The sequence below is a fragment of the Leucopleurus acutus genome (genome assembly GCF_964270905.1).
Source record: "Leucopleurus acutus genome assembly, chromosome: 9".
Taxonomy (NCBI): Eukaryota; Metazoa; Chordata; class Mammalia; order Artiodactyla; family Delphinidae; genus Leucopleurus; species Leucopleurus acutus.
The window spans coordinates 95,739,493-95,762,214 of record NC_139144.1 but is presented as its reverse complement, the minus strand read 5'-3'; the positions used below and the strand labels follow the sequence as shown (position 1 = coordinate 95,762,214).

The following is a 22,722-nucleotide window of genomic DNA, read 5'->3' as shown; positions in this document are numbered from 1 at the left end:
CTTTGGGGGAATGGTTCTTTACCCTAACTGCACATGAGTTTTATCTGTGGAGCTTTAAAAAAAAAAAAAAAGGAATGTACTTAATTTCCTGGACTGGAAAGATCGCTGAACTAGGATTAATATTTCTCTCTTATGCTATTCTGAAGACAGCTTAAATCTTAGCTCCAGCACTAATTGAATACATGTTATGACAAAGACACACCAAGATAAGTGATGGGGGAATAAAAGATGAATAAAACATGTTTCTGATCTCAAAGTAGCTAATAGACATGAAAAACATAAGCAATTTTAGGATATCAAATTTTGACTATAAAGCAGTTCTGCCTGGGTGGTCAATGAACTCATCATAGAGGGAGTTTGTCATTTTCTGAGATGAAGAGACTGTAACAAAAACAAGTTTTGAAGGGGCTCTGGGGGGACAGATCAAAAGTTGAACTTTTGAACATGTTAAGTTTGAGATGCTTATTATCTTAGTAGAGATATTCAGTAAGCAGTTGGACAAAAAGTCTGGAGTTGAGAGGATAAAGTTGGGTTTAAAAATTTGGGTTTCATCAATTCATTTTTGGCATATAAAGTCACAAGATTAGGTAAGATCACTTGGGGCGTAAGTGTAGCTAGAGAAAAGAAGATATCTAATACTTGTTGGGGATATGAGAAATTAGCGAAGGAGTCATAAAGGAAAATATTGTAATATCTGACTGTAGAAAAAATTAGAAACTTCTGTCATTCTCAAACTTTAATAAGGATCACTTTGTTAAAGTTTGGTAGGTCTGAAATGGGGCCTGAGATTCTGCTACTCTAACAAACTTCCAGAAGATTATGCTGCTGGTAGTCTATGGACCGTGCTTTGAGTAGCAAGACTTTCTGTGACTATAGAGACATAAAGTAAAACGAAGGAAAGACTGCAACGTTTGTAGGAGAATAAGGATTAATACCCAGAATATCCAGAATAAAGGGTATCTATAAATGAACAAGAAAAAAATAGATGGGGAGAAAGGATACAAATAGGGAATTTTCCATAAAGAAATTAAAATGGTCAATAAACATGAAAAATGCTCAACTTTCTAGGAAATACAAATTGAAACCAGATCATCTTTCCCCTTAAGATCAGGAAAAGTTTAAAAATTTGAAAATATCCAGTGTTGGTGAGATTGTGGGGAAAAGGGTGGACTGATACCCTAGTAGGAGGGTATCTTGGTACCTTTTTCCTTTTGGAAGACCATTTGGCATATTAACTTTTTAAATGTGCATATCCTTCAATCCAGGAATCCTTTGCCTTAGTATCTAAAAGGAAAACTAGTACCTTTGCCCAGAAAGGCATTTCAGAGCTATTCACTGAATTGTTTGAAGTTGAGAAAAATGAAATAATCTAAATGTCCTCTAGTAAGGAATTATTAAATAAACCAAGGGTCCTGAAACCCTTTGCTCACTTATTCTCCCTTGTACATTTTTAAATTGTCTCACATTTTTGGGACTTCTCTGGTGGCTCAGTGGTTAAGAATCCGCCTGCCAATGCAGGGGACATGGGTTCAAGCCCTGGTCCGGGGAGATCCCACATACCATGGAGCAACTAAGCCGGTGCACCACAACTACTGAGCCTGTGCTCTAGAGCTCACAAGCCACAACTACTGAGTCCACATGCCACAACTACTGAAGCTCACGCACCAGAGCCCGTGCGCTGCAACAAGAGAAGCCACCGCAATGAGAAGTCCGTGCACCGCAATGAAGAGTAGGCCCCGCTCACCACAACTAGAGAAAGCCCACGGGCAGCAACAAAGACCCAATGCAGCCAATAAATAAATAAATAAATAAAAATTTTTTAGAAAATTGTCTCACGTTTTTTCATTATAACTGTAATAGTTTAAAAGACCATGATTTCTAGTATATGTTAAATAGATTTTGGTTACACCTTAAAATTGCAGATTCAAATCAGTTTATAGAGAGTATCTATCATATACCGTATGGTAATTTGCAGAGCAGATTCTCACACCACTCAGATAAATTGAACTCATTTTTCGTAAGGAAAAAAAATCTGACTTCTTATTTATCTTAAAATAAACATGTAATATGTGCCTGTATTATGACTTCTGAATTCTAGACTTTGAATTCTCAGCTGGCTGAGACTTCTGAATTCTCAGCTGGCTGGCTGGTTAAATGGATGAGGCTTGGAGCCTTCCCAAGAATGTGTTTCATTAATAAAATAAGGTCTTGCTCTTAATTTCCCCCTTTTCCTTCTTCTTTTGTTTGTTAGGTGCTTTGAAGTTTATACAGCTCAGAACAGTGCACCTTAGTAGGATTTGAGATGGATAAGAACTTTGCCTTTCTTTTACAAAGTGGAGAATTACAAAGTGGTAATTTTAAAAGGAGAGGAAGAAAGGAGAACTAGTTCTAAAGCAGATCAACTAGGAAGAGTACAGATAGACATTGAGGATCTGGAAATTGATTCTCCTAAAATCATCCATGTCGACCTAACCTTAGGTTACCATTGAAGTTTGAAGACGGTTGAAATAAGCAGTGCCATAACAATATTTTGAAATGAATGTTAGATCTATCTATACTTAATTCAGCCATTTAAAAGGATGCTTATACAACCCTTGAAATGGAGTAAAATACATGTGTATTGACATGGAAAGAATTCTGAGGCATGTTGTTTGGTGAAAAAAGCAAATGTTAAAAATATTTTAATATGTAATATTTATATTATATATAGTTGTATATTTTATATGTGTATATATTTATGTTTTTTACTTGAGTGAAAAGGAGACATGGAAGAATGTATATCAGACTGTAAACAGCACTTACCTTTTTGGCAGGGGGCCCAGCAATGTGGGGAAAGTGAAAAGAGATTTTCATTGCTTGTTCCTGAATACTCATGTATTACTTAAATCTTTTATAGTTGAGAATATATTGTGTTAGTAGTGTAGGAAAAAATTTAAAGAAGTTTAATAATAAAAGGGAAAAACCACTATACTAAGTGATCTCTAAGGTCTCTAAGCTTTAAATTTCAAGGAACACTGGCAGTTACTGCAGTATTTTAATAGAAATGTTAAAATATTTCTAATTCATATTCTAAATGATTTGTATTCAAATTCTTTCAAAATATTTTTTAGGTGTGGAATATCAAACAAATGATTAAATTGACACAGGAGCATATAGAGGCCCTACTGGACAAATTTGGTGGGGAGCATAATCCACCATCAATATATCTGGAGGTAAGCTTTTGAGTATCATATATGTAGTAATTTTGGAAAGAAGAAAATGAACTTATAAAAAAGCATCTGTACTGGTAATATTGGTTATTTTAGGGAGTGGGATTAGAAGTAGATACGGGAAGAGAGAATTAGCTTTGTCTTTATTGTACTTTTTAATCTTGTTTCACTTGTTACGATAAACATGTAGTATTTTTTAATTTGGAAAATATCAAAACTAAAGGAGAAGTTGTATATAAGCTTCAAAATATCACCCTGGTTTAAAAAAAAACAAAAACTTAGTGAAAAAAAGAGAGAGAGAAAACAGTCTTTTCTGGAGGTCAGCAAACTAGTTACCATATTAGAAAATGGGGAGAATTTTGTGAAATATCTTTTTCCCAGAACAAATCCCCACAAAATAGGTTTTTGCTTCCTTATGGATAAAGTCTACAGTATTTAAATAGCTCAAAATTGCTTAGCCTTACAGTTTGATAGTGCCTTCAGGCTTTTGTATCAAACCTTTAACATAATTGTAAATTTATTGATTAGTCATTGTTCTTAATCCTGTGAGGTAGTAGTTACTGTTATAATCACAGGTAGGCTTTCTTGGCGTTAGTTTCCTATGTAAGTCACTCAGCTTCCACAGTTAGGAAGCTGTTATGGAATCTAGGCAGTCAGGCTCCACAGCCCACACTGCTTACCACTACACTATACTGGCTGTCTCTATAAAAGCTGGCTCCAACTGTAATCACTAGTCACACTGGGAGATAACCCTAAATTACAAATGATCAGGTTACCATTTGCCTTCAAATGCCAGAGATTTTTAGGCATGGATTGACAGACTCCTAAACGAAAATTCTAATTTAGTAATCTAATTACTTTTAAAGGGTAAGTAAATCTTCAGTATTTCAAGAGAAAGTAAGCTTGCATTTCTAAAATAAACTTGGAAGTTTGGAAATAACTGCTAATAAACTGTTCTCTTCTTCATATGGCTTATCACAGAGCACACTGCCAGTTAGTATCGGTGCTAGGACTAGAATTCATACTTCTGAATATAGTTAGTGTACTTTCTAATATCCCATGCTGTTTTTTTTTTTTAACATCTTTATTGGGGTATAATTGCTTTGCAATGGTGTGTTAGTTTCTGCTTTATAACAAAGTGAATCAGTTATACATATATATATGTTCCCATATCTCTTCCCTCTTGCGTCTTCCTCCCTCCCACCCTCCCTATCCCACCCCTCCAGGGGGTCACAAAGCACTGAGCCAATATCCCTGTGCCATGCGGCTGCTTCCCACTAGCTATCTACCTTACGTTTGTTAGTGTGTATATGTCCATGACTCTCTCTCGCCCTGTCACAGCTCACCCTTCCCCTCCCCATATCCTCAAGTCCGTTCTCCCGTAGGTCTGTGTCTTTATTCCTGTCTTACCCCTAGGTTCTTCATGACATTTTTTTTTCTTCTTAAATTCCATATATATGTGTTAGCATACGGTATTTGTCTTTTTATTTCTGACTTACTTCACTCTGTATGACAGACTCTAGGTCTATCCACCTCATTACAAATAGCTCAATTTCGTTTCTTTTTATGGCTGAGTAATATTCCATTGTATATATGTGCCACATCTTCTTTATCCATTCATCCGATGATGGGCACTTAGGTTGTTTCCATCTCCGGGCTATTATAAATAGACATGCTGTCTGTTTTACTTGTATGTGTGAGGAGAACGAGCAAAGGAGTCATAAGGAGGCAAATAGTCCTGGTGAAAATAGTAATTCTTTGTTAATCAGAGTTAGACAACTTAACCAGCAGTTTTTCTGCCAACCATTTTGTGTCAGGAAACTTTCCCCATCCTCATGTAATCCATTTGCATCGATCACCATGTCTCACTGTTGCAGGGATTTACTACCCCTCCACACACATACGCTTCAGGCTTTTTACTATTTGAATTACATCTAATGAGGACGGTATACAGCAGACTATACCTCATAGGTTATATCATTAGCATGTAGATTCTTACTCTCAGGGACTAACACTACACAATTTCTCTGTAGAAGGCAGTATAATATAGTGGTTAAGATGAACCATGGAGTCACACAGACCCTGTGTTTAAATTCTGGCTCTGCCTTAATTTATGCAGACAGGTTACCTAACCTCCTTATACCTCACCTCATTGGTAAGATGGGACTGTATCACACCTATGGTAATTTAAAGATTAAATTGAGTTTATAATTATGAAATAGCATAGTTCCTGACACATATTAAGTGCTCCGTAAATCTTTGATTCATTTGTTCAACAGATAATTTTTGAGTGCCTGCTAATATTTGTACTTGTCTAAGCTCAGGGGATATAACAAAAAACAACCCCGCCCACCCCACCCCCAGCCAGATCTCTGCCTTCAGATAGCTTGTATGTTAATCAGGGGAGTGGGTTACAGAAAATAAACATAGAAATAATAAAACATTGAACTTACCACCATTTGATATACTGTGAAGAGGAGCCTGGCTGCAGATGGCAGTATTCTTCCCTGAGGAAAGTTGACCAGGCCCAGGGAAAAGACTTGTGGGTATTGCTATTTGAAGGCCCTTAAGTGGATAATCTACTGATTACCCACTGAGACCCACCATTCTCCTTTCTGTCTCTATGAATTTTACTACTCTAGAATGTCACATAAGTGGAATTCTAACATATTTCCTATAACTGGCTGATTTCATTTGGCATAATGTCTTCAAGCTTCATCCATGTTGAAGCATGTGTCAAAATTTTCTTCCTATTTAACGCTGAATAATATTCCATTGTATGTATATATCACATTTTATTTATCCATTTATCTATCAATGGCTACCTTCAGTGGTTGGTTGTTTCCACCTTTTGGTTACTGTGAATAATGCTGATTTTACTTCTTTGGGGGGTGTATACCCAGAGTGGAATTACTGAATCATAAGGCAATTCTATATTTAATTTTTTAAGGAATTGCCATTCTCTTTTCCATAAGCAGCTACATTTTGCATTCCCACTAACAATCCTTTATATGCTTGCCAAGACTTATTTTCTGTGTGTGTGTGTGTGTGTGTGTGTGTGTGTGTATGTTTAATAATAGGCATCCTAATGAGTGTGAAGTGGTATCTCATTGTGGAAATGCAAATCTCCAACTTTGTTCTTCTTTTTCAAAATTGTTTTGGCTATTTGGGATCCCTTGAATTTCCTCATGAATTTCAGAATGGATTTTTCTATTTCTCCAGACACATTGCCATTTTGGTAGGGCTTACACTGAATCTGTAGATTGCTTTGGGTAGTATTGGCATCAAGAGTCCTTAACTCTTAAATATGAATGGACAGTTAAGAATAACCAGATAGGGACTTCCCTGGTGGCACAGTGGTTAAGAATCCATCTGCCAATGCAGGGGACATGGGTTCGAGCCCTGGTCCAGGAAGATCCCACATGCCACAGAGCAGCCTGTGTGCCACAACGTCTGAGCCTGTGCTCTAGAGCCTGCGAGCCACAACTACTGAGCCTGCATGCCTAGAGCCCGTGCTCTGCAATAAAACAAGCCACCTCAGTGAGAAGCCCGCACACCGCAACCAAGAGTAGCCCCCGCTCGCCGCAACTAGAGAAAGCCAGCGCGCAGCAAGAAGACCCAGTGCAGCCAAAAATAAAATAAATAATTAAAATTTTAAAAAAAGATTAATGAATAAATAACCAGATATTTAAAGAAAGCTATTAACAGGAAAGATAATGGCAGAAATGGTCAAAAGGAACTCAGAAACAGTGCAGAGAACAGAAGAAAATTTGAAAATAACTATAATTAACATCAAAGATAAGAGAAAATATAGTAATCTGTTCTTGTTTCATGGTTGTACTAAAGAAGCAAAAGTAATAGAGAATAAGAGCTCTTGGAAACTAAAATAGTAAATTAAAATGGCATAACAGAAAATTTAAATATGTGTGTGTGTATCTGCATGTGCATATAAACAGACAAACAAACAAATGCTATAAAGTTAAGGACATCTTCCAGAAAGTAGAAAAAAACAAAGATGGAAAATATTAAAAGAAAGATCAGAAAAATTAGAGAATAAGTCTAGGAGATCTATAAAAATTACAAATGTTTTTAATCTGCAAAAAACAAATAACAATTTGTCCAAACATGTAGGGGTATTAATTTCCGCTCCCATAACAAGAAACACGAAGGTAAATTATTCAAAGATTGTTCTACAGCTCAAGGTTGTCAGACACTGGGGTAGATTGCTGTAGTCCTTTTGGTTTTTCTGTCATAACTGCAGCACATCTGAGAATCGTACTCTAACACAAGACGTCAAATCAGGAAGAAGGGATCACAGATGTTCTCTGGTGTACTGAGCCCTTGCAAGGAGGAAAACCTCCCCCCCCAAATCCGTTACAAGTCTTTACATTTCACCAACCAGAATGGGGTTACATACACCCCTAGACTAGTGCCTGTGCTTACATTTCCTGAAATAAGAGGCTAAAAAGTAAAATTTTCCCAGTGTTCACAATTTGGCTTCAGATTAGTCTGTGCACTGGCAGGTAGAAGTTGTGCTATAGCATTTCAAAAGAAACCCCTTTGGTGTTTTCATAGAGAGAGAAATCTTTACCTATCTCTCCATTTCTTCCTTTTAGCAGAACAGAATGAAATCACTTATATCACCATCAGAAATCCTTGTGGCTTTCTTTTTTCTATGTACTAATTTATTTAAAAACGAGTTTTTAAGTTCTAGATTTTCTCCAACTGGCATATGAATAATAATTAACATTCTGTTTATTCCCTTGATGATAACTGCAGTGAAATGAACTATTGTACTCTAAAGAATTTCAGGTTTGTCTTTTCAATCATTGGTTCCAGTCTTTTCTTTTTACCATCATACAGAGGAAGAAAAGATGAGTTTCCCCTAAAAATCGTTCCCCAGAATTTCTTATTTTTCTCCCAATTCTTCTGTATTTACTCATCCAACAAATTATTTGAATGCCTTCTGTGTGTAAGATATAATGCTAGATGCTTTTCTAGTAGTAGATTCTACTTTCTAGACCTGATATATTGGATTCCAGAGGTGAAGGGATAAAGTTTCTGGAATAACCCTACATATCTAGTGTTAACACACTGAATCCAAGCTACCCCTGAATTTATATGTATGCTGGAGTCCCCTGCAGACAGACAGATGATGACAATAAAGCTCCTAACATTTATTGAGTGCTTGCTGTGCCAGGAACTGTTCTAAGCATACAGTAGGTCATTTAATCCTCAACCTGCCCTGTGAGTTATATTTAATATTCTCATTTCCATTTTATAGATGAGGAAGCTCAGGCACAGAGGGTTTTAATAATAACATGACGAGAGTTACACAACTAGTAATGGGGTAGCCAAAGTTTGAAGCCAGACATTCTGAATTCAGAACCTGTGTTCTTTTTCTTTTTTTTATGAGTCTTCTATAACTGCTTACATTTTCCCCACGTGTATGTCTTCTTTTTTTTTTTCTTTTTTATCAGAGCCTGTGCTCTTAATTGCTATATCATTATTATGATGCTGACAGCCTTTCTGATCTGTAGTCTGTGTAGAACCCAGGATAATGCAGAGACATTTATCAAAACAAATACTGCAATGAAAATAATACTGGGACTCCCATGGTGGTCCAGTGGTTAAGATTTTGTGCTTCTAGTACAGGGGGCACAGGTTCAATCCCTGGCCAGGGAAGTTCTGCATACCACTCAGTGTGCCCCCCCCCAAAAAAAAAATCTGCGAAGAAAATAATACTGGAAGCTAGGTACTTCCTTTGGAATGCAGAACACTTCATAAATTATCACTCGTGGGCAATTTGAAAGATTTCATTGTATCTTGTAAGATTAAGTTAAAAAGAATACATATAATGAACTCTAATGATAAAAATTTTTTCTTCCACTGCCTTTTCCCATTATGTTTTAATTAAGTACGTCCTGAATTTTCTTCCCATTTTAATTTTTTTGTTTATTATTTTTTTAAGTCTTTATTGAATTTGTTACAATATTGCTTCTGTTGTTTATGTTCTGGTTTTTTGGCCATGAGGCATGTCGGATCTTAGCTCCCCGACCAGGGATTGAACCCAAACCCCCTGCATTGGGAGGCGAAGTCTTAACCACTGGACTGCCAGGGAAGTCCCCATCTTCCCATTTTTAATTGGGAAATAATTCATATACCATAAGATTCACTTTTTTAAAGTGTACAATTGCATAGTTTATAGCATATGCACAGAATTGTACAGTCATCACCACCATCTAATTCCAAAACATTTTCATCACCTCAAAAAGAAACCCTTTACGCATTGGCAGTTGTTCTCTCCAGCCCCTGGCAACCACTGATCTACTTTCTAATTCTATGGATTTGCCTATTTGGACATTTCGTGTAAATGGAATCATACACAATGTGGCCTTTTGTGACAGGCTGCTTTCGCCTTAGCAGAATGTTTTCAAAATTCAACCATGTTGTAGCTTGTAGCATTCATGGTAGCATTTATTCCTTTTATGGCTAATATTCTGTCATGTGGATATGTCACATTTTGTTTATCCATTCATAAACTGATGGACGTTTAGGTTGTTTCCACTTTTGGACCATCATGAATAAAGCTGCCATGAACATTCATGTACAAGTTTTTGTGGTAGGCATATGTTTTCAGTTCTTTTAGTTATGTACCTAGGGATGGAATTGCTGTGTCCTTTGGTAACTCTGTGTTTTAACTTTTTGAGGAACTACCAGACTGTTTTCCAGAGTGGCTACACCGTTTTACATTCCCACAAGCAATGTGGGAATGTAAATGTGAGGGTTCCAGTTCCTATACATCATCACCAACACTTGTTATTTTCCATTTATTATTATTATTGCCATCCTAGTAGGTGTGAATTGGCATCTCATTGTGGTATTTTGATTTGTAATTCTTTGGTGACTAATGATATTAAGCATCTTTTTCATGTGCTTATTAGTATTTGTATATTTGTATATCTTGTATACAAGATACAAGATTTGTATTATATACAAATCTTGTGTATGTATATACATATATGTATATATATACATATATATATACATATATATACATTTGTATATATATACAAATCTTATACAAGATTTGTATCTTGTATATCTTGTATATTTGTATATATTGTATATCTTCTTGGGAAAAATGTCTATTCAAATCCTTTGCCCATTTAAAAAACTGGGTTGTCTTTTTATTACTGAGTTGTAATAGTTCTTTATATATTCTTGGTAGGAAATCCTTATCAGATATGATTTGCAAATATTTTATCCCATTCTGTGGGATGTCTTTTTTTCACTCTTTTGATAGTGTCTTTTGAAGCACAAAAGCTTTAATTTTGATGAAGTCGAGTTTATCTACTTTTTCTTTGGTTGCTGTGTTTTGGTGTGTCATCTAAGAAACCATTGCCTAATCCAGGGCCATGATGATTTACTTCTATGTTTTCTCTAAGAGTTTTTTAGTTTTAGCTCTTACTTTTAAGTGTATGATACACTTTGAGTTAATTTTGTAATATGATGTTAGGTAGTAGTCCAACTTCATTCTTTTGTATGCAGATATTCAGTTGTACCAGTAACATTGTCAAAAACCAGTTAACCATAAATGTACGGCTTTTTTTCTGGACTCTCAATCTATTGTGTTTTTTTATATGTGTATCAATATCATGTGTTTTGATTACTGTAGCTTTTAGTAACTTTTGAAATCAGGAAATGTAAATCTCCAAACTCTGTTCTTTTTCAAGATTGTTTTGGTTATTCCAAGTACTTTGTACTTCTGTGTGAATTTTAAGATCAGCTTGTCCATTTCTGCAAAAAAAAGCCAGCTGGGATTTTGATAAGGATTGCATTGAATCTGTAGATCAATTTGAGGAGTATTTTCATCTTAATAATATTGTGTTCTTACATTCTTTTTTAAGTTCAAAAATAAATGAACTATACTTCAGTTTGAGAAAAGAATCCATTAAATGAATGAATGAATGAATGAATGAATAAATAAATAAATAACATGAGCTGTGCCCTCAACTACCTTATAATTTAGTAGAGTCATGCTGAGAACTCAGCGAAGTAATACAGTAATAATGATAAGAACTAGTACTACTTATTACTACTAATAAAAGTATTTATTGGGTTTTTGCTGTAATAACTTCCTTTGCTAGTATTATTTCACTTAGTGCTCACAAAGTTTTTTCACAAATGATTTTGTAAAAAGCCATATAAAGAAGAGTGTGGTAATACTCCAAAGGAGGTGAAAAGAAAATACCGATTTTGGATTTTTACCAAGCAGACCTTTGAATTAAACTTTGAAAAATAAGTAGGTTTTTTTTTTTTTTTTTTTTTTGCGGTACGCTGGCCTCTCACTGTTGTGGCTTCTCCCGTTGTGGAGCACAGGTTCCGGACGCGCAGGCTCAGCGGCCATGGCTCACGGGCCCAGCTGCTCCGCAGCATGTGGGATCCTCCCGGACCCGGGCACGAACCCGTGTCCCCTGCATCGGCAGGCGGACTCTCAACCACTACGCCACCAGGGAAGCCCAATAAGTAGGATTTTGATGAGAAGGAATGGGGTTTTGGAAAACCTGCCTGCTGAAGAAATATCTGGTTTCTGCAGCTTCTTGAAGCACCAGAGGAATTTTGTTGATGCTGGTAATGGTGCTTGAGGTGTATGTTTATGTGGGAGGACTTGCTCAAGGTTGCAGGGTAAGAAAACAGAGAAAAAGAGAAAGTTGGAAGATACGAGAGAAAATGGAGATAATGATGAACCAAGGCCTCCACAGAAGAGGCTCTAAACACCCAGTGTTAATACTAAATTGAGAGCAAAAGAAGGATGGGGAAAGATGGGGAGAATTGATTGGACAAAGAAAGAAGAGGAAGCTTTTATTTGATGGCTTTGATCTTCAGAGTAAATTTGAAGGTAATGCTATTTTCTTGAGTGAATTAAAGGTTGGGGGATGAAGTTAGGATCCAGAGAAGCATAGGAAAGGTGGGAGTAAGTATTGTGAGAAATGTAATACGAATTAAAAATAAGTACAGGGGCTTCCCTGGTGGCACAGTGGTTGAGAATCTGCTTGCCAGTGCAGAGGACATGGGTTCGAGCCCTGGTCTGGAAAGATCCCACGTGCTGCACAGCAGCTAAGCCTGTGCGCCACAACTACTGAGCCTGCGCTCTAGAGCCTGGGAGCCACAACTACTGAGCCCGTGTGCTACAACTGCTGAAGCCCGTGCGCCTAGAGCCTGTGCTCCGCAACAAGAGAAGCCACTGCAATGAGAAGTCCGCATGCAGCAATGAAGAGTATCCCCCGCTCACCGCAACTAGAGAAAGCCCGCGCATAGCAACGAAGACCCAATGCAGCCAAAAATAAATAAATAAATAAATATTTCAAAAAATTAAATAAATAAGTACAAATTTTCATATAGTAGTGTGAAAGACTAATTTCCATGAATTGATAATGGAACCAGTTGGCCTTGTTTTATTATTTTCTTCAGTAATGTGTGGTAACCTGAGAGAAAGAATGGAGTAATTGAATGATAGAATTTACCCAAAGTTGGTATTTGACAAGCAAGTTGGTAAAAGAATAAGAATTAACCAATCTAAGATGTTACCATTGGCATTGTTGAAATGGTGAGCCACAAAGTATGGGAAGTAAAACAGCAAAGAAATCTGAAAAAAAAAAGGGATTAATGTTGACAATGAACAGATTAGTGTGGTAGTGAGGATGAAATTTAAGACAGTGGGATAAGTGTGTGTACATAGGGGTATGGGAGGTTCCCAGTTGAGATCTTGTCATCATTTGGAACTCTTTGGTTAAGAACTCTTCGGTTTGTATCTCTGGATCTTGAAGGTAGAGTAGAAACAAATGCGTTTATAGATACAAGGTTTAGAGAACTTCAAGGCAGGAGTGTTGTAAGAGTAATCAGCATCCACACGGAATGCAGCAAGGATAATGGGATGAAATGAGTCAAACCAGGTTCAAAACAAGGTAGGCAAGTACCTTGGTAGATTGCAGCTATGAGGATGGAGAGAGGTGGAATAAGTAAATGTTTTGTACTTAAGGAAGAGTTATTGATAAATGCAGTGAAATAATAGATTGTAATCCACAGTGGAGGGAACAATATATTTTTAAAAATTAAGGCTAATATTTTGATAAAGAAATAACATTCAGAAAATTTGTTTACATTTATTACTTTTCCTAAGCCTAACTTTGTGTAGTAAATGTACTTGCCCAGGTGACAGTAAATAAGAATATTTGATCTACGCAAGGAGGAATTTTTGTCTCCCAGGCTGCATGTACATAATCTTCAAAGTGTAGGAATTGTGTTAGTCTTCATTTTTGTGGTTTGAGCCCCAAACACTACTAGGTACATGTGTGCTCAATATATATTATTGAATAAGCGAAATCTCAATAAGTGGATCATACTGAAAAAGATGCCCGTAAGTAATTAGCCCATCGAACTGAAAGCTAAATAGAAATACAGCTCAGAAAATTTTGGACTGATTTGATTATAATGCCTGAGATGCTGTGAAACATTTCAGGGTCAGCGTTGGACAACTATTAGATTCTAAAGGAGAGGGCATTTTGGTGTAGTTTAGGCCCTTTACTTCAGTAGCTCATTTTAGTATTTTCCCTCCTCACCCCCCCAAAAAATTATATGGTAGGATCAAGCATATCAGGTGTGGTGGCCTATATTGAAATGAAATTTCTCCTTTATTCTCCTCTACCTTAGATAATTCTCCCTTGCTTATAGAATGAAGTTCAGGCTTCATAACATAGTATATACATTCTCTACAAGCTGGTCCCTTACCCACTTTTCCAGTCTTATTATTTGTGTTCCTGTTCTTCACTTAAATTTCACAAACATCTATTGATCCCTTGATATGTCCCAGGTATTGTATGACGTTGAGCTATACTAGTCCATAGTTCTCCTCTATGTCTTAAAATTTCTTACCTCCTTACTCTGTTACAAAATTTCTCCTGTGCTACACAGTACTCTCTTCTCCCCACTTAACTCCGTCTATCTAAATGCTAACCTTTTAAGACCCCCCTCTTTCCTTACTCTTATCTTTGTTTATTTCTCATGTACAATACTTGCACAAATAAAAATGCATCCATCTGCTTCTTTGTAGCCTAATAAGTGATCGGAAATGCCATTTTTTTAAATCTTTGATTCTTTTCAATCTTTGTAGCCTTTCATAAATCTTTATAGTGTTGCATCTATTTGGGGTGGTAGGGAGACATGGTGGATTATAGTGTGGGGGAAGGTGATTACTACTGCCTCAAAGGACCATGGACACATACATTCCAATTCATTCCATCTCTTTATTTTCAGTAGCATTCTCTTTCCAAGATTCTTCCTACTTTTAGAATATGATATCTTAAGTGATCATTTGACCTTATAGCTTTAGTAAAATGAAACTTCTAGAAAGATACCCTGATGGATAATGGCCTCAAAATTTCTTGACTGCAGGGTGTAAACTACCTTTTCAAACAAAATTCTATTCTCTAAGCAGTATTTGATGGGAAAGGGGAGGTCATAAGATATCCATAGTGAGTAAAAGAAGGTATTTTAACTAATAGCTGTTTGAGAAAAAAAAGTGGCAGTTATACATCCTCTAATCCCTGTTGAGCTGATTTTGGTGATAATGGTGAGATCTGACACTGTGTACCTTAGTCTTGTTTTTTGACAGATCTCTCTAACACCTCATCTCCTTCTCAACCTCTCTCTCAGTTCTTTTGAGAGAGAGAGGCAGAGAGAAGTATGAAACCTTATATGCCTACAACTTTTCTGGAAAAAAAATTAATAGGGTATTTATCTCTGATATATTAGTATTTTATCTTCTGTTAGATACGTAGTTTGGAATATAAATTGTGATTTGGCCAGAAAATTGCAAATACTGGTTTTTCAAAATTAATATTCATGGCTATTATAGACATATATGTGTGTGTGTGTATGTCAGTTTCTAGATGTAGTGTCTTATAACAAAAGATTTATCAATTTAAAGGTAAAAGTACTAATTTACAATACTTCCAGCACTTATTTTGTAATTTGTAATACAAAATCGTGTTAGCTAGATTATAAAGAGATTATAATCAAAGACTTAAATTTCATATTTCCTTTTGTTACTGTCAGGAAAAAGTCCAGATTCAATGTAAGTCTACTTTATTTTATAGGCCTATGAAGAATACACCAGCAAGCTAGATGCCCTCCAACAAAGAGAACAACAGTTATTGGAATCCCTGGGGAATGGAACTGATTTTTCTGTTTCTAGCTCTGCATCAACAGACACCGTTACATCTTCTTCCTCTTCTAGCCTTTCAGTGCTGCCTTCATCTCTTTCAGTTTTTCAAAATCCCACAGATGTGTCACGGAGCAACCCCAAGTCACCACAAAAACCTATCGTTAGAGTCTTCCTGCCCAATAAACAGAGGACGGTGGTGAGTCAACTTTAATATCATCATTGCTTTTTCTTTGTATTTTTCAGAAAGACTAGTTGTTGAAAATGAAATGTGATACCCAGTGGTCATGCAAATGTAAGCATCCATTTCAAACAAGAATGGAAAAGACATAATTATTTGGTGCCTAAGTCTGTGTTCCTTAACTGGAACAAATTGCATTGTTTTTAGTGTCAGATTTGACATTTATACCTGTCAAACTTGAACCACACTCAAGTCTGAGTACTAGTGCCAGGGCTCCAAATAAAGGTTAAAGTTTCCCTTGTGAATTCTTAACTATAGACCTGTTCTTACCATAGCGTGTGGGGTTCATAATTATATTATCTATATTATTCAGGAATTCTTAACCCAAGAAATTAACAACTGCTCCTGAAGTGGTAATAGCATTCAGGAACTGGGCAGAAACAAATGCATACCCTCCCTTAGCCCATATAGGTCTCATGGAATTCACATACAGAATGCCTCAATGACAAGGTCAAAATCACAAGTTATAATATGCAAGGAAACAGTCTACCATCAGTGCATTAGAAGACTTAAAAATAGCAGGATTAGATTCCTAAGAAGGAACCAAATAGAATTTCTAGGTAGCCTTAAAATTTAAAACTCAGTGGATGAGTCATCATCTCTGAAGTATTATTACTAAAAATGATTGTGTTGAATGTTAAGCTTCTGGACTTTCCATTTTATAAGAAACACGGGATAAAGGGAAAAGTTAAGCACCATGAGGAAGCAATTAGACAAATTCAGAAGGTGGACATTCTATAAGACGAACAGCCTGGACTCAGTGTCATGGAGGATAAAAGGTTGGGGATTATTCTACACTGAGTAAGACTAAAGAGACAAAACAAATGCGCTGTGTGATCCTGGTTTGGGACCAGGGTGGGGAAGAGCTGTAGAAGTCCTTCTTGAGATAGGAAATGTTGAGTGTTGATTGAATATGATGTGTTCTTATGGAATTATTAGTTTTCTTAAGTGTGACAATAGCGATATTTTTATGTAGGAGAATGTCTTTATTCTTAGGAAATACATGCTTAAATATTTAGGAGTAAATTGTCATGATGCCTGCAACCCCCCTCCCGCCCCTTTTTTGAAATAAAACTTACATATAGTAAAGTGTACAAATCTCAAGTGTACAGCTCAGTGACTTTCTACATGTGTAAGTGCCATGCAGACCAAGATATAGAACATTTCTAATGTGAGTGTTCTCTTATGCTCCCTCAATTCAGTGACCACCTTCAAGAGTAACCACTATTCTGAATTCTATCTCAGTCAATTTAGAACTTACTTTCAAATGGTATGATGGAAACAAAATGTTAAAAAGAGAAAACAAATATGAAAAAATAATTTTAGGATCTGAGAGAACTTGGATGTTAATTGTACCACTCCTAATTTTCTGTGTTTGAAATTTTTCATAGTAGAGTTGGAAAAATTCAAAGAACGTAGAACAAAAGAAAAATAGAAAGTTAAAAAGAAACAGTTCCCACTAGGAAAAAAAAACTGATGAACATATTCATGCTGATTTGAGGAAGTAGCAGAGGTTTAGAAAAGAACATTCATAAGGTTTTTAAGTTTTTTATTTAGGAAATTTATTTATATGGAAAAGTATAAAGGACAATATATTAAACACCTGTGTTTAGTCACCTACAATGAACAAGTATTAATGTTTGTTATATTTGCTTCATATTACACACACACTCACACACATATATAACATATATCCATATATACGTACATACATATATATATTTAGGTTCCTCTTACCTGTCCCATTCCCTTCCCAAACATCCTTCATCCCACCTTGTCCCCCAAGAAGTAGTCACTATGATAAATGTGGGGTACATTCAATCGAAATTTTTATATTTTACTACATGGATATGTACCTATAAGCATTTTTTTAATATATAAAATAGTATGATACTGTATGTAATGTTCAACATCTTGTCCTTTTTATTCAAAATTATTATAATTTCAAGGTATACATATGTATGTGTTGATACATATAGGTCTGATTCTTTTCAATTGAACATAGTTTATCCTGACAGACATCTAGGTTATGTTCAGGTTTTTTGTTATTACTAACAGTGCTAAAATATGAACATCTTTATACAGGACTCTTTGTCTACAAGTAATGGGGTATTTCCAAGTTGCAGACCTGTAAGTGGATCTCTCAATGGGAAATGCAGATTTGGTTCAAAGGCTGTAAATAGCAGGTGTCTGAAAAAAATATCTAAAACTACTAAATTAATTTTAACATCTTTGGGGAGAAAGCTCTCAAAGCAGCTTATCTTTTTTGGTTTCCTCAGTGTCTAACAATTACTAGGTGTGATTGTATTTAACATAATGAAAGGAAGGACAGTGGGAACAGATAGGGCAATGTTGGATCCTTCAAAATCATGCCTTGGTTGTGTGGTAATTAAAGCAAGAAATGTTTATGGATTGGAAGGGTTAAGGAGAAGCTAAACAAGCTGTTCTTGTTTTAGCCAGTTTGAGGAAAAACATGTAAAGAGCACGAAAACATGTAGGAAACTCTCTCTTACTAGCACAAGTAAGTAGTTTTAATGGAATAGATTGAGTAAAGGGACATCATTAGAGTAGATGCTAGAACCCCAGGGAATACCCTCCCTCTCCCTTTATTTTTAGCAAAAAGTAAAGCAGAAACCTCTAAGATCTGCAAGTGATGAAAGAGAGTTACACATTCCATCCTTTTGTAGACAAGAAGAATACCTATTGCATAGTGGTTTACAGTTTGTAAAAATGTTCCCCCATACTCTCATTTGATCCTCATAGTAACTTTGTGAGGCAGAGTATTATATGGAGCAGTATTAACTCATGTTGATATTTAAAATACTGTGTTTAATTTTAATAAAATAGCTGTGAAGTCTGGGACATTCTTGACTCCTCATAAATTCTATTAACTTTTGCCACAGTGAAAGGACTTAATCTGTTGCTAGATAAGTTTTCCCCCTTGGAGGTCTAAAGAGGTAATTGATTAAATTTAGTTTTGGTTTTCGATTTAATTGGGACCAGCAATTTAGGAGTAAAAGACCTACCACCTTTATCACTTGTTCTTTGTCAGTTAAATACAACTTGACCAGGAGGCATACTTAATTCTAAAATCGCTTTCACCTTAGGAAGTTTTGGTAGTATATATAGTCAGCCTCTTTTAACTTTAAAAAGACCATGTTATAAGCAGATCATATTAAATTTTTCCTTTTATTGTGAATTGGTTTAACAGTCTATAGTAATGAACTATATTATGACTGGTTTAACACTCCTAAAAAAGGACTTGACATCAAGATAAATTATGATAAAATCAGGAAGCTATAAATTTAGGTTTATTTTAAAAACCCATATATTAGCATGTATAATCTGTGCCAGTTTTATACAAGGAGATCTCAGTGTATCATGAAGTTTACTTAAAGCATCTAATAAAGTCTGCATTGTAAAGAATTTAAACTACCACATTAATCTGCTAGCTCAGATAATTAAACATGTAGTAATTGTGATGGCCACCTGAATTTTGATGGCCACTCCTTTAAGGAGTTCTTAAGGTTTTAAGAGAACATTTTATATGGAAAATTTTAAACATACACAAAAGTAGGGTAGTGTGGTGGACCATCATGAATCCATTGATAAAAGATGATTTATATTCACTTTAAAAACTGGTATGTTAAAGTTTAGACTGATACATTTTGTTTTGGTCTGAATTTTCCTTTGCAAATATTCAGATGATTACATTGACTATAGATCGCTGTTAAGGTAGGATGCTTGTTTTTAAATTATTTTAGAGAAAAGTTATTGCTGCTTTGACAGCCTAATCAGGGACATTTAATTTTGTAATTTGGAGAAGAGGCATTAACCTGGTTCTTTTGAAAATATCTTTTTAGTCTTTTCAGCCTTAAAATTTGAGACAGTGCTCCCCTTCCCCTTTTCCTTTTTGAATAGGTAATTTTTTTTTTTTACATCTTTATTGGAGTATAATTGCTTTACAATGGTGTGTTAGTTTCTGCTTTATAACAAAGTGACTCAGTTATACATATGTTCCCATATCTCTTCCCTCTTGCGTCTCCCTCCCTCCCACCCTCCCTATCCCACCCCTCTAGGTGGTCACAAACCACAAAGCTGATCTCCCTGTGCTATGCGGCTGCTTCCCACTAGCTATCTATTTTACGTTTGATAGTGTATATATGTCCATGCCACTCTCTCGCTTTGTCACAGCTTACCCTCCCCCCCCCCACATATCCTCAAGTCCATTCTCTACAAGGTCTGTGTCTTTATTCCCGTCTCACCCCTAGGTTCTTCATGACATTTTTTTTTTCTTAGATGCCATATATATGTGTTAGCATATGGTATTTGTCTTTCTCTTTCTGACTTACTTCACTCTATATGACAGATTCTAGGTCCATCCACCTCACTACAAATAACTCAATTTCGTTTCTTTTTATGGCTGAGTAACATTCCATTGTATATATGTGCCACATCTTCTTTATCCATTCATCCGATGATGGACACTTAGGTTGCTTCCATCTCTCCTGGCTATTGCAAATAGAGCTGCAATGAACATTTTGGTACATGACTCTTTTTGAATTATGGTTTTCTCAGGGTATATGCCCAGTAGTGGGATTGCTGGGTCATATGGTAGTTCTATTTGTAGTTTTTTAAGGAACCTCCATACTGTTCTCCATAGTGGCTGTACCAATTCACATTCCCACCAGCCGTGCAAGAGTGTTCCCTTTTCTCCACACCCTCTCCAGCATTTATTGTTTCTAGATTTTTTGATGATGGCCATTCTGACTGGTCTGAGATGATATCTCATTGTAGTTTTGATTTGCATTTCTCTAATGATTAATGATGTTGAGCATTCTTTCATGTGTTTGTTGGCAATCTGTATATTTTCTTTGGAGAAATGTCTATTTAGGTCTTATGCCCATTTTGGGATTGGGTTGTTTGTTTTTCTGTTATTGAGCTGCATGAACTGCTTGTAAATTTTGGAAATTAATCCTCTGTCAGTTGCTTCATTTGCAAATATTTTCTCCCATTCTGAGGGTTGTCTTTTGGTCTTGTTTATGGTTTCCTTTGCTGTGCAAAAGCTTTGAAGTTTCATTAGGTCCCATTTGTTTATTTTTGTTTTTATTTCCATTTCTCTAGGAGGTGGGTCAAAAAGGATCTTGCTGTGATTTATGTCATAGAGTGTTCTGCCTATGTTTTCCTCTAAGAGTTTGATAGTTTCTGGCCTTACATTTAGGTCTTTAATCCATTTTGAGCTTATTTTTGTGTATGGTGTTAGGGAGTGTTCTAATCTCATACCTTTACATGTAGCTGTCCAGTTTTCCCAGCACCACTTATTGAAGAGGCTGTCCTTTCTCCACTGTACATTCCTGCCTCCTTTATCAAAGATAAGGTGACCATATGTGTGTGGGTTTATCTCTGGGCTTTCTATCCTGTTCCATTGATCTATATTTCTGTTTTACTGCCAGTACCATACTGTCTTGATTACTGTAGCTTTGTAGTATAGTCTGAAGTCAGGGAGCCTGATTCCTCCAGCTCCGTTTTTCATTGTCAAGATTGCTTTGGGTATTCAGGGTCTTCTGTGTTTCCATACAAATTGTGAAATTTTTTGTTCTAGTTCTGTGAAAAATGCCAGTGGTAGTTTGATAGGGATTGCATTGAATCTGTAGATTGCTTTGGGTAGTAGAGTCATTTTCACAATGTTGATTCTTCCAATCCAAGAACATGGTATATCTCTCCATCTATTTGCATCATCTTTAATTTCTTTCATCAGTGTCTTATAATTTTCTGCATACAGTCTTTTGTCTCCTTAGGTAGGTTTATTCCTAGATATTTTATTCTTTTTGTTGCAGTGGTAAATGGGAGTGTTTTCTTGATTTCACTTTCAGATTTTTCATCATTAGTGTATAGGAATGCCAGAGATTTCTGTGCATTAATTTTGTATCCTGCTACTTTACCGAATTCATTGATTAGCTCTAGTAGTTTTCTGGTAGCATCTTTAGGATTCTCTATGTATAGTATATCATGTCATCTGCAAACAGTGACAGCTTTACTTCTTCTTTTCCAATTTGGATTCCTTTTATTTCCTTTTCTTCACTGATTGCTGTGGCTAAAACTTCCAAAAACTATGTTGAATAAGAGTGGTGAGAGTGGGTAACCTTGTCTTGTTCCTGATCTTAGTGGAAATGCTTTCAGTTTTTCACCATTGAAGACGATGTTGGCTGTGGGTTTGTCATATATGGCCTTTATTATGTTGAGGAAAGTTCCCTCTATGCCTACTTTCTGCAGTGTTTTTATCATAAATGGGTGTTGAATTTTGTCGAACGCTTTCTTTGCATCTATTGAGATGATCATATGGCTTTTCTCCTTCAATTTGTTAATATGGTGTATCACGTTGATTGATTTGCGTATATTGAAGAATCCTTGCATTCCTGGAATAAACCCCGCTTGTTCATGGTGTATGATCCTTTTAATGTGCTGTTGGATTCTGTTTGCTAGCATTTTGTTGAGGATTTTTGCATGTATGTTCATCAGTGATATTGGCCTGTAGTTTTCTTTCTTTGTGACATCCTTGTCTGGTTTTGGTATCAGGGTGATGGTGTCCCCATAGAATGAGTTTGGGAGTGTTCCTCCCTCTGCTATATTTTGGAAGAGTTTGAGAAGGATAGGCGTTAGCTCTTCTCTAAATGTTTTTTTGGGGGTTCTTTTTTTTTTTTTTTTTTTGCAGTACGCAGGCCTCTCACTGTTGTGGCCTCTCCCATTGCGGAGCACAGGCTCCGGACGCGCAGGCTCAGCGGCCATGGCTCACGGGCCTAGCCGCTCCGCGGCATATGGGATCTTCCCGGACCGGGGCACGAACCCGTGTCCCCTGCATCGGCAGGCGGACTCTCAACCACTGCGCCACCAGGGAAGCCCTTCTCTAAATGTTTGATAGAATTCACCTGTGAAGCCATCTGGTCCTGGGCTTTTTGTTTGTTGGAAGATTTTTAATCACAGTTTCAATTTCAGTGCTTGTGATTGGTCTGTTCATATTTTCTATTTCTTCCTGATTCAGTCTTGGCAGG

General features: G+C 36.3%; 1 protein-coding gene across 2 annotated transcripts in view; it reads left to right on the top strand.

Moving 5' to 3' along the window:
- Positions 1 to 22,722, top strand: part of BRAF (B-Raf proto-oncogene, serine/threonine kinase) — a 159,188-nt gene that overhangs the window by 56,088 nt on the left and 80,378 nt on the right. For both annotated transcript variants that reach the window (XM_082846985.1, XM_082846984.1), the window contains exons 2-3: positions 3,111 to 3,212; positions 15,368 to 15,631. In XM_082846985.1, the coding sequence (XP_082703111.1) occupies positions 3,111 to 3,212; positions 15,368 to 15,631 (366 nt within the window). The remainder of the gene's footprint in view (positions 1 to 3,110; positions 3,213 to 15,367; positions 15,632 to 22,722) is intronic.